The sequence below is a fragment of the Bufo gargarizans genome, chromosome 10 (assembly GCF_014858855.1).
Source record: "Bufo gargarizans isolate SCDJY-AF-19 chromosome 10, ASM1485885v1, whole genome shotgun sequence".
In the NCBI taxonomy this organism is placed as follows: Eukaryota; Metazoa; Chordata; class Amphibia; order Anura; family Bufonidae; genus Bufo; species Bufo gargarizans.
The window spans coordinates 38,365,142-38,377,804 of record NC_058089.1 but is presented as its reverse complement, the minus strand read 5'-3'; the positions used below and the strand labels follow the sequence as shown (position 1 = coordinate 38,377,804).

The 12,663-nt window shown below is 47.8% G+C and overlaps 1 protein-coding gene across 1 annotated transcript in view; it reads right to left on the bottom strand.

The window, feature by feature from the left end:
* The window catches only part of ATG2A (autophagy related 2A), a 132,516-nt gene that overhangs the window by 79,866 nt on the left and 39,987 nt on the right, over positions 1–12,663 (bottom strand). The window contains exons 14-19 of the mRNA XM_044269730.1: positions 9,054–9,218; positions 8,477–8,720; positions 8,097–8,199; positions 7,816–7,978; positions 1,486–1,628; positions 1,260–1,402 (exon numbers count right to left, since the gene is read on the bottom strand). Of these exons, the coding sequence (XP_044125665.1) occupies positions 1,260–1,402; positions 1,486–1,628; positions 7,816–7,978; positions 8,097–8,199; positions 8,477–8,720; positions 9,054–9,218 (961 nt within the window). The remainder of the gene's footprint in view (positions 1–1,259; positions 1,403–1,485; positions 1,629–7,815; positions 7,979–8,096; positions 8,200–8,476; positions 8,721–9,053; positions 9,219–12,663) is intronic.

Below are 12,663 nucleotides of genomic sequence, written 5' to 3'. Positions count from 1 at the left end.
CGCACAGCTCAGGCAGAAGAGAGAGAGAGAGCGTCCGGCAGAAGAACCGCCCCCCTAGCAGCCCGCGCTGGCGCAGGATTGGGCGGAAAGAAGAGAGGCCTCCGGAGGAACGCCCACAAGGGGAGAGGCAGAGAGGAAGCCCGGGAAGCCCAGGAGGCGGAGACGACGCCCGCCCACGTGACCGCGGCCTAGGCCAGGCAAAAGCCGCGGCCTCTAGTATGCCAGGGTGCCGCCGGAGGAGAAAAGCGCCGCCGCCGGCAGGCCCCCGCCCGCCAGCGCAGGAGGCGGAAGCGGCTAACAAACAGCCAGCGCCGAGGGAAGGCAGAGGAGGGGACACAGCCACCGAGGTAGGGAGAGCGAGGGCCGAAACCGGCCGTCTTAAAGGGGCCGACACCATTAAAAAAGGCTCCAGAATGGCGACCCCCCTGAGAGGAGAGCGGGGGAGACCCCAAGAAGGAGAAGTGCCCCCCCCCAAAGGCCCAGCTTACTAAGTGGAGGTGGGGGGGGGGGGGAGGGGGTTGGGGCTGAAGCACATACTCACCCTCCGATTAGTTCAGGCGCAGCATGACCACCCCCTCGGCGGACTCAACACGGAAACCGTGGGTCCGCCGGAATCCACTGCGGAAGCAGGTCACGTTGGGGACTGGGTGGCTGCAAGGTACCGAGTACGCGCCCGCAGGGGGACAACTAAGGTGGAACACGATGGAGCCGCCCCTGCTACCTGTAGAGGAAAAAATTAAAAGAAATAAAAATAAAAATAAAAGATAAAAAATTAGCAGAAAAAGGACCTGCTAGCAGGTCATGTCTGCCTCCTACGGACACTAGAACTAGACTGAGTTGTTCTGGCTCTAGCAGAGGGGTATAGCCCACCTGGGTGGAGCCAACACTTTTTTGTTTCTAGTGTCAGCCTCCTAGTGGCAGCTGGGCATATACCCATGGTGCTGTGTCCCCCAATGCCACGCACGAGAAAAAGACATTTAGAAGCAGAATCTGCAATGCAAGTTATTTAGAGAAATGAATATAGTGCACACTCCTGCATTATAACCATTTCTTTACCTAACCTGAGCGCTGTAACACACGGTCTCTCACATCTGGGAGGGACAAAGAAATGGATAGGTTTGCTCCCCTGAGATGCTGAGTGACAATTTGGATACCTTCAAATATTTTACATATGACACCTTTCTACCTAATAAAGTCGTTCAAGTCTATGGCCAGCTATAATTACGGGTGATCTACATACACCTGTAACACAAACTCACCTAGTCGGAATGCCGACTTGCACATGCGGAAAGTGTCCTGTTGGTAACTCGGCATAGATAGTGTCTCGGAAGGGAACAGAGAGTCAGTCAGGGGTGCATCAAACAAAACCATAGGCTCCCACATCAACAGATCATTACACAACCTGAGGAGCAAAAAAGGTCCATGCATAGTAAAGTATGCAGTAAAGTCATATAATAAATGGGGCAGTATGATCAAATACAATACCTGTTGTACAAGTTTTCATACATTTCCTTACTGGGAAGGAATATGTGAGCTCTGGGCAGAGTGATCTCAAGTCTATACTGAGAGGATCCAAGGGTGACCTGCTGGAAATCTGCCATTTCTTCTGGGTCAGCTGGAATAACCATCTATGAGGAAAAATTACAAAATTGTGAAAAATATTGCAGAGGACTGAAAATCATGTATAGGGACTTCCGGTTCCGGCGCTCGCATGTGAGGCAGCAGGAGAGGAGAGCTCCGTGCCAGTGAACCGACCACAGGACCGCTAGCCTTGACAAAGGGGTGTAATCCCCGTTCACCTGCTGTATACCTCCTCCGGAGTGGATGGAGAAATATCTGACCAGGAGCGGCACAAGTGTGGGAAGCCCGGCACTTCGTAAACACGCAAAGGCCGCAGCGGAGGACGACAAGATGGCGGGCGCTGCAGACCGTTTCATGCGCTCCGCCAGGTCCTCGTCCCAACCCCCTCCCGCCACCTTGATGGTCACCGAGCAAGAGTCTGATCCGGAGACACTCAACCAGGAGCCTGAGGTATTGAGAGGTTTGGGGGTTGGATGTAAAGCCCTGGCAGTCGAGGTCGCTAAACTTTTGGCCCCGGACATCAAAGCGGCGCTGGAGGCTGCGGTGGAGACCACGCTAACACAGCTTTAGGCGGATGTCTCTAAGAATTCGTCCCAGATTTTGGAGATGGCGGACAAAATTAACTCGCTAGAGACTGATTTAAGCCAGGCTCAGATAGAGCTACAGGCGGTGCTCAGATCTACGGCTGGTATGCGGGACAAACTGGAAGATTTAGAAAATCGATCTCGGCGCAGTAATGTGCGGATTATTGGACTACCAGAGTCCGTACCTGCTAGTCAGCTGGTCTCGATCTGCTCGGTGGACATTCCTAAAGCCCTAGGGATCCGCAGCCCTTGCGTAGTGGAGCGGGCGCATCGGGTGGGCCCAGTGCGGCTGGAGCAAAATGGCGACCGCAGTAACGATCAACCTGTGAGGCCCCGTCCTGTTATTGTCAAATACCTGAACTACGCAGAGAAAGCGGATATCTTGGGACATTTCAAGAAAAGAGGAAAGCCGATCGATGTTAGAGGCTATAAAGTTCTGCTGTTTGGTGATTACAGTGCGGAAGTCTCGAGAAGAAGGAGGGCTTTCTCGGTGATATGCTCAAGTCTTGTAAGAAAGAAACGAAAGTTTGCTCTAATATACCCGGCGGTATTGAAAGTTTTTAAAGAAGATGGTTCGTCTGAGACTTTTGAGACACCAGAGGAGGCCGAGAAGTGCATGGACATGTTAACTTTACAAGACAATGCAGAAAGATCCCCTGCACGGATCACATCATCAGGAAGAACCCCGTCGCCACAGAGGGACAGACCCGCCTCACAAAGGCCGCGATCACCGCGCCGGCGAGGGAATGGGAATAGAGGTCATGAGGATCGACGTGCCAGAAGGGACTAAAGTGATAACTATCGGGTCTGAGGGACTTTTTGATTCTACGCGAGATGGTAGCTATGTTCAGTAGCTGTAACATGTGCTGCGGTTGGTCTATTTGAAGTTTAACTAATGGTTTATGTCATATTGGATTTCCGTGACCCTCATGGACGCGTTTTAGTCGGCTTTGGAGTTGACTCGTCTTCGTGGGTGTCTCGGAAATACAAACGGAGTGTATACATAAGGGCTGAGTAGAAGACCTATATTATGTTTGCTCAGCAAAAGGTTCTAAAGGGGGACGGAGGAAGTTATTATATGTTCTGGTGAATAGGAATATAAGAGATAAAGAGATAGCGAAGTCTCTAAATAGGCGAGAAAAAAGTGAAGTCAGAAATTCATAAGTTCGCGGTCACCTTTGGTGATACAGTAGTTATTGGGTTTTCTGTTCAGTTGGGAAAGGAGGGGGTTGGGATCTTATAGCACTACAGATAATCTGAATATCAGTGGCAAGAGTACTAGGGAGGTATCAATATGGTCAATATAGTTACATGGAATGTTAAAGGTCTACGCTCTCCACATAAGAGAATGATGGTTCTGCGGCATCTGAAAAAATTACATGCTGATATTGCCCTGCTGCAAGAGACGCATCTGGAGGCGACAGATTTCCAGAGAATGCGGAAATTATGGGTGGGAGAAGTGGTAGGATCCCCATCGGAGGGAAAGAAGGCAGGAGTACTTATACTGCTGCATAAAAAATTGCAGTATAAAATTCTGGCACAGGAGGCAGATGGTAGTGGACGACTAGTCAACCTGACCGTTGAAACCCCTGCAGGGACACTGTCAATCTATAATGTCTATGCCCCCAATGCACACGCAGGTCCTTTTATTGGGAATTTAGAAAGACAGATCTTGCAAGACCCCAATAGCTTAGTGCTGGTAGGTGGGGACTTGAACATGGTACATTCGGTCCTGGAGGATAGAAAGCGGACAAAGGTTGGCACAAAAGATAAACAGAATGTGCTTTCCATACTGCCAAATATGATGGAAGTCACTAAATTAACGGATATCTGGAGGCACTGCAACCCCTCTGAGCGGGCATATACTCACTTCTCTCACTCTCAATGTGCGTGGTCGAGGATTGATTACTTCTTGGGCTCCAGTCTACTGACTTCCAAGGTATGTGAGGTGAAGATTGAAGAAATGGTGATTTCTGATCACTCGCCGGTATCATTGAGACTGAGAGAGGTTAGTGCAAAGGGGCAGGATATTCTGTGGAGGTTGTCGGGATATTTAGCCATGGATGAAACCTTTAAGGCCAAACTATTAGGGTGGTGGTGGGAATATAAAGACACGAATGGGCAACACCAGGACAATCCCCCCCTTTTTTGGGACACGGCTAAGGCTGTATTACGGGGAAAGATCATTTCCTACACTTTAGCCCAAAAGAGGGATTTGCGTTCTAAATTGTTAGAAGCCACAAACAATTTAAGGTCGCTATATACGGAGTTTCAACTAAATCCTACAGAGACCAATAAAACTAAATGGGTCACGGCCAAACATAATTACGACCATTATGCAGAAAAAGTGGAAAGGGTCCATGCTGACCACTCATCAGCTTATTTTTTTAAATTTGGTAATAAGTCGGGTAGATTACTGGCTAGGCTTGCACAAGGGAGAAGAACACAGATACCGCCTCCCAAATTACGAACAGAAAAGGGGGACATATCTGGTGACCCTAAGGTTACACTGGAGATTTTTAAACAATATTATGAGCAGTTATATGCCCAAGACCCTTGCAATATTCCGGAAGGGCGCGCCTTCCTAGACTCAGTCTCTCTGCCGTCTGTTGAGGAGTCGGATTTGTTGATGTTGAATGGTCTGATTACGGAACAAGAAATTAGCTTAGTGATAAAATCCCTACATAATGGGAAGGCCCCGGGACCCGATGGTTTCCCAGCGGAATTTTATAAATCTATGGGCCCGGAGATAGTCCCCAGCCTGATGAAACTATTTGACTCTATTATTCAAACTCGTACGGTGATGCCCTCAGGAAATTTGGCACATATTAAATTGATACCCAAACCAGATAAGGACCCCACTCTTCCGGGTTCCTATAGACCCATATCTTTGATAAATCAGGATTTGAAAATCCTAGCAAAACTAATGGCGAACAGACTGGCTAACATTTTGCCAAAAATAATTGGACCACATCAAGTAGGGTTTGTTAAAGGTCGGTCAGCCACAATTAACATACGAACTGTTCTGGCAGTGCAGGACGGGCTCCTCAGGAGGCGGCAGACAGGTGAGATGGGAAGAGAAGCTCTCTTGGCTTTAGATGCCGAAAAAGCCTTCGACAATGTGAATTGGCAGTGGCTGGATTTAGTATTGGACAAAATAGGAATTCAGGGGCCTTTCCGGGCCTTTGTTCAGGCGATTTATACCTCACCGCAGGCAAGAATTTGTGTTCCTGGCTGGTTGTCTGCTCAATTCCAGTTGCAGAAGGGCACGAGACAGGGATGCCCGCTTTCCCCACTTTTGTTCAACATTGCTCTGGAACCACTGGCCAGATACTTGTTGAGCTCCGGGGTGTATGCAGGAATAAAAGGTGGGGAATAAGGAGATTAAACTGACATGCTTCGCGGATGATATGCTTTTGTTTTTGCATGATCCCACTACAGACCTGCCTAAGGTCCTAGAGGCCCTTGATAGAGTGCGAACTTTTATGGGGTATAAAATCAATGTGGCTAAGTGTCAGTTGTTGCACATTGGGAGAGGAATAGGAGTGAAGTTTGATGATGGTCTGATTACTATAGCGCGAGACCATATAAAGTATCTGGGTATTAAAATAGGCAAGTCCCCAACCAAAATGTATAAGTTGAATTACGACCCCTTGATAACTAAAATTATTCAAGAATTAAAGAAATGGCAGGAACTCCCACTCACATTGTTAGGGAGAGCGAGCCTTATTAAAATGACGAGTTTTGCCAGGCTCTTATACCCGTTGCAGATGGTGCCGCTTTTATTGAAACACACGGATGTGCACAAACTGCAAGCCGCGTTTGTAACTTTCCTCTGGAAGGGAAAAAGACCCCGTATTGCGTACAGGAAACTTTGCCTTTTAAAATGGGAAGGGGGTTTGCAACTGCCTGATATATGGGGTTATAACTTGGCTGCACTATGGCGGTATGTACGGGATTGGGTGGGGGGAACCTCACATTACGCTGATAGGGCTTTGGAACAGGAGCTGGTGTCGCCACTTGACCTGCGTGCTCTACTACACACAAAACTTCCATTACTACCACAGGAAGTCAAGCAGGCTTTGATAGTGAGGGATACTATAATGGCGTGGAAGCATGTCAGAAAATTATACAAACTACCAATCTATATCTCATCCTACATGCCACTGTGGTCTCTCCCATCTTTTCCGCAGGGAAGCTCTAATAGATTATTCCAGGAATGGCGTAGGAAAAATGTGAGGACCCTGGGCGATCTTTTGACGGCCAATGGACTAAAGTTACTGTCTTGGGAGGAAGTGCGAGCCAAACATTCCATATTACCAAAGCAGTATTTACAATATTTGCAGATACAGACATTTTGCGCAGCCCAGTCGAGAACTCTTGGTACTGAAACCTCTGTTATTAGGTTTGCTAGTTTGATGAACAAAGGGGACACTATGGATAATATCTCCACGCTATATCGGAGATTGATGAATGTCAAGCTCGAAGGGGTTGCGCAGACTGTGTTCAAGGAATGGGAGAAACAGATAGTGGATGGTAAACTTACCTTTAAGATACGGGAGGGGATAGATAAGGTTAGAGGTGCTATTAGTAGCGAGCACTGGAGAGAATCCCAATTCAGGATAATCCATAGGGCTACATATGCCTATAACTTGTCTTATGAGAATGCACCAGCACACTACTTGAGAAACTGCCCCAAATGTGACCTGTACAAAGCTGACCTTCTACACGGGATTTGGGGGTGCTCTAAACTTAGAGCGTATTGGGAGCAAATCTGTGGATATGTCCATGACGTCTGGAAGGTTGAAGTCAAAGATACACCTCAACAATGTGTCTTTCAATTCATTCCCAGGGTCCAAGAGGAAGTGGATTCACCCATAGTGGGCACCAAGGGGCCTCATGTAATATTGCTTGCAGCAAAGAAGTGCATTCTGAGGAAATGGCTTCAACCCCAGGTGCCCACTTTGGAGGAAGTCATAGGCACGGTGAAAGTGCTCCTGTATATGGATAGATTGGATGCGGAGCGCAACAAGGAAGTATCCATCAAATCCTTTGTCCATAAATGGAGGCCGTTTATTGAGAAGTCGCTAACAATGTACGAAAAGAAGGAAGTTATTAAGCCATTTGTGGACACGACCTGGTACATGAAAGCGAGGTTGGCAGGTAGTTTGGGGGATCTGTTGATATGACTCAGGATAGATACCTTAGATTATCGGTAGTGCTATTCTACATTTTGGTTGGTTAATTGAGAGGAAGGGTTATAGTTGTCGAGACCACATAAGTCTGAATCTGATGGGGAAATCTATGTCAACATGTCGCTCGGGTCTCGATTGGTTTTTGTTTTCTTGGAGGGGAGGGGGGGTTGGGAGGGTTGAAAATTGAAAATGAGATCTAGGCCGATCCTTCTTTGGTATGCTGCAATCAATGTGAACCTTACATTTTGTGACATATATATTTGTCATTTCTTTTGTATGATGTACACCTTGGAAGGTATTGTGATTTTCTTCTGTACATTTCTACCAAATGCCAGATCTGAATAAAAAAAATTTATTACAAAAATCATGTATAATACATATATACATGTATATAGTATACCATCATAAGCTTGGCCATAGAATGACACAGAAGTAACTGATATATCATGGCTAACCTCTTCAGTCTCAAACATTGTCCTCTTAGATGAGAAAGGGGAAGGTTCAGGCTGTTTCAATTCACAAGGGCTTTCCACAGATGGAAGATCTGGGTCTTCAATTTTGTCCCGGCACAGGTCCCATGGAAAGGCTTTGTTTTCAGGAAGGAGGGTCACTAAAATACTAAAAATGTGAAAGGAATTTTAAAACAACTGCTCTTTTATGTTTCAGAATACTGATTTGTTTTAAAAAAAAAAAAAACATGTACGGTAATATGCCATTGCTTGCAATGTTCACTAACCTGGGGAAGATGAATTTCTTTCCCCCTGGTTTGGCGAGAGGATCTAGTCCTTTACTGACCTTCAGACATGGAACACGTAACTTGTTCCCATCAGAGAATACACCTGAAGGGATTACATGAACATCACATATGTTACTGGAAAGCTTTACACGCTCCCTGCTGTCTATTCCAAACACCACTGGGGAGATTTATCAAAACTAACCCAAAGAAAGGGAGAACAACTAATCAGATGGCAGCTCTCAGTTCTTAGGGGTCATTTAGAAATAAAAGCAGGATTAGTTGCAATGGAGGAACTCCTTCCCGTTTCTTTGCACTAGTAATGAGAAATCTCACCTTTAGCGTTTTGGAGACTTTCTAACCATCTTGACAATGTATCTCACCATGTAGGTCCCCAAATGTTATCTCTATCTTGCTGGGTTCTTCTACACCAGTTTTCCTTTGTGTACTGATCTCCAAATCTGCCACCTCCATTTCCAGAGATTCCTTCCTTACGGCCTTCTGCGCCCAAGACCGGCGCTCTGCAGGGGGCCTTAAGTCTGGTACTGGGAACTGGAGATGTATGTGTGCTTTGGAAGCCATCACATGAATCTCTATATCCTCTTCAGGGGCAGGAGTCGCATCACTCTGACACAGAGAAAATAACAATGCTGTGGTTTTGGCAAGGCTAACTTTAGCACAGAGATATACAGTCATAAGTCTAAGTCAATAGTTTGTTTGGAGGGCACGAAGAATAAATTAGACTGAAACACAGATATTCACTGTTTTCACCAGCAAAATATTAATCCAAACAAAGCTAGACATTGTTTTACAGAACAGACAGAGATTTATGCAGACTGGCAGTAAAACTACAGCTAAACAAGCACAATGTGAATTATTATATGGAAACCCAGTTTAGCTAACACTTCATCTATAAATAATCCTTCACTAGCTTTTTTTTTTTCTTAATCCTTTTTTTACCAGGTGCAAGTCAAAGGGTCCTTGAGGGCTTGCTGCTTTTGTGGCTCCATCTTGGAAGAGGGACCCCAGCCGGTCAATAAGACCCAGGTCAAACTCAGACTTAAAATCCTCCAACTCCACTCTGATTTCAGCGCTCACTTTCACCGACTGCTTCTTACGGCTACTCTGAGAGGGAGATGACAGGAAGCAAAAGGAGAGAAAAGCCAGAAGTGAGAAACCGGTCGGATATTAAAAAACAGAGCTCAAAAGAGTAAAAACACAAAAATTAAGAAACTAAAAAGGTCAAAACAGAAGCCACTAAAAACGAGATTTTTGTGAACTCACCTGTAAAATCTCTTTCTTGCTTAGTTCATTGGGGGACACAGGACCATTGGTATAGCTGCTTGCTGACACTAGCCTAAAAAGTGTTAGCTCCTCCTCTGCCGGCTATACCCACTCCAGCCTGGAGAGAGCATATCAGTTTGCACTCAAGCAGTTGGAGGAGAAAAAAAAATAAACATATAAAAAGCAATCAGAACACAAGTAATGCCAGAAGGGTCGAACCAAACTGAGGACCCCACTGGCAAACAAACCGCCAGCACCTGCGGTTATAATGAAACACAATGGGGGGGAGCTGTGTCCCCCAATGAACTAAGCGAGAAAGAGATTTTACAGGTGAGTTCACAAAAATCTTGTTTTCTCGCTCGTATCATTGGGGGACACAGAACCATGGGACGTTCCAAAGCAGTCCATGGGGCGGGAAGAACACATCCCCATGGAAACTGCCTTGAGGAAGCTCAAGACACCGCTGCCCGCAAGACCTTGCGGCCCAGCGCAGCGTCCGCCAATGCAAAAGTATGCACCTGGTAAAACTTTGTGAACGTGTGCAAGGATGACCACGTCGCTGCCTTGCACAGCTGTGAAGCTGAAGCTTGATGGAAGCGATCCTAAGACGAGCCCACTGCCATGGTCGAGTGAGCTGTAATACCAAGGGGCAGCACCTTGCCCCGGGAGTGGTATGCCTCGGTAATTGCCAACCGGATCCACCTGGCAATAGTCAACTTCGAAGCCGCCAAACCCTTCCGAGGACATTCCGGAATAATGAACAGAGAGTCCGTACAGCGCAAAGCTCTCGAGACAGACAAGTAAATCCTGAGAGCTCCAACTACGTCCAGTTGATGGAGAGCCTGCTCTCTAGAATGCGGAGGAGAGGGGCAGAATGATGGAAGAACGATGTCTTCGTTGACATGGAAGGCAGATACTACCTTCGGCTGAAAAGAAGGTTATAGGTTGGAGTACTGCCTTATCTTGGTGCAGAAAAAGGAAGGGTTCCTTACAGGAAAGCGTTGCCTGATGGAAGTAATAGGCACCAAGAATGCGACTTTCCAGGAGAGAATACAGAGGGGAACTGTGTCTAAAGGCTCAAATGGAGCCAATTGGAGAGAACCCAGAACCAGGTTTAAGTCCCAAGAAGGCAAGGGAGGACGATAAGGAGGAACGGTATGGGACACCCCTTGCAGGAAGGTCTTAACAAGAGCCTGAAGTGCCAGAGGACGCTGGAAAAAAATTTATAGCGCCGACACCTGTCCCTTCAAGGTACTAAGGGCAAGGCCCAAATCCAGACCCGACTGCAGAAATGAAAGAATGACGGGAAGAGAGAAGTGTAGCGGGGGGAGGCTACGTTCTTCACAGAAATGCAAAAAGGACTTCCAAGTTCTGTAATAAATCCTGGACGACACCTGTTTCCTGGCTTTAATCATGGTGTGGATGACCCTGTACGAGAAACCTCGCTGCTTTAGAATGGCGGTTTCAACAGCCACGCCGTCAAACGTAGCGACTCTAAACGCTGGTGGAAGACAGGACCCTGAGAGAGAAGATCTGGTCTGAATGGAAGGAGCCACGGTGTGTCTCCTAGGAAACGAACGATGTCTGTGTACCACGCGCGAAGAGGCCAATCCGAAGCGATGAGGATCGTTTGGATGTCCTCCATCTTGATTTTGCGTAAGACTCAGGGCAGGAGAGGGAGAGGTGGAAACACGTACATCAAGGAACACCAGTCCCATGGTGTCACCAGCGCGTCTACTGCGCATGCCCTGGGATCTCTTGTTCGAGAGAAGAAGACAGGGAGCTTAAGTCCGGATGCCATCAGGTCTACCTCCGGCTGCAGAGACCACTCCCCCAGGTCCACCGTCATCTGACTGAGGAAATTCGCCGTCCAGTTCTCCACTCCCGGAATGTAGACCACCGAAAGAGCCGGTATATGAGTCTCCACCCACCGTAGGATCTTGGCTGACTCCGTCATCACTGCCTGACTGCGGGTTCCTCCTTGATGGACTGACCCGTATCGGCCGGTCCTTCAGGAGAGGGGCCCAATGTAGAAGGGACAGATGAATGGCCCGGAGTTCCAGTATGTTGATGGGCAGTTTGGACTCCAACTGAGACCATACATCTTGGACCATCCGAGGCGAGAAGGCTCCGCCCCAACCTTGGAGACTGGCGTCGGTGGTGATGACCATCCATGAGATCAGGAGAAAGAACTTCCCCAACTCCAATGTTGGGGCCGAAAGCCACCATCTGAGTTCCGAACGCACCCCTTGGAGCAGGACGATGCGATGGTCCAGGGAATCCGGTGACTTGTCCCACAACGACAAGATTGTCAGTTGAAGTGAACGAGTGTGAAATTGTGCAAACGGAACAGCCTCGAAAGAAGCGACCATTGCACCCAATACCTTCATGCAAAACCGAATTAAAGGGTACTTGCGCCAGAGGAGGAGGCGGATTGACTGACGAAGAGCCAGCCGCTTGTCCAGAGGGAGGCACCAACGCCTCGTCCGTATCAAGGATCATGCCTAGAAAAGTGATCCGTCTGGTAGAAAGCAGAGAAGACTTCTGGAAATTTACCAACCACCCGAACCGTGCTAGGGGATCCAAAGTGATACGCAGGCTGTCCTCGTTCTGACTGAAGGTCGCCACTTTGACCAGAATGTCGTCCAAATAGGGAATCAGGTTGATGCCCCTGGTACAAAGAAGTGCCATGAGAGGAGCGAGAATTTTAGTAAAGACTCGCTGTGCCGTTGCCAGGCCAAAGGGAAGGGTGACGAACTGATAGTGATGGAGCCCCACTGCGAAGCGGAGGAAACGCTGATGCGCTGGGGCAATGGGGAAGTGTAACTACGTGTCCTGAATGTCTATTGACGAGAGAAATTCGCCTCGGTCCAGTGAAGCAATCACGGAGCGAAGGGATTCCATTCTGAAGTGCTGAACCCGGAGGAACCGGTTTATGAAATTGAGGTCCAGAATCGGGCAAACTGATCCTTCTTTCTTGGGGATGACAAACAGATTTGAATAAAACCCTGAGAATTGCTCCGTCCGAGGGACCGGGGATATCACCCCCATGCAGGGAGAGATTGAATTGCCTGGAAAAAAGCTACAGCTCGATCTGGATCCCTGGGTGGCTGGGAGGGAAAGAAACGTTGAGGAGGAGGGGATGCAAACTCGATCTTGTAACCCGAGGTTACGATTTCGAGTGCCCACACATCTGAGATGTGGGCCCGCCACACTTCCTGAAAAAGGAATAGGGTGGGGCGCATCTTCATGCGGAGGACTGCTTGCTGAATGCAGGACGGGCAGG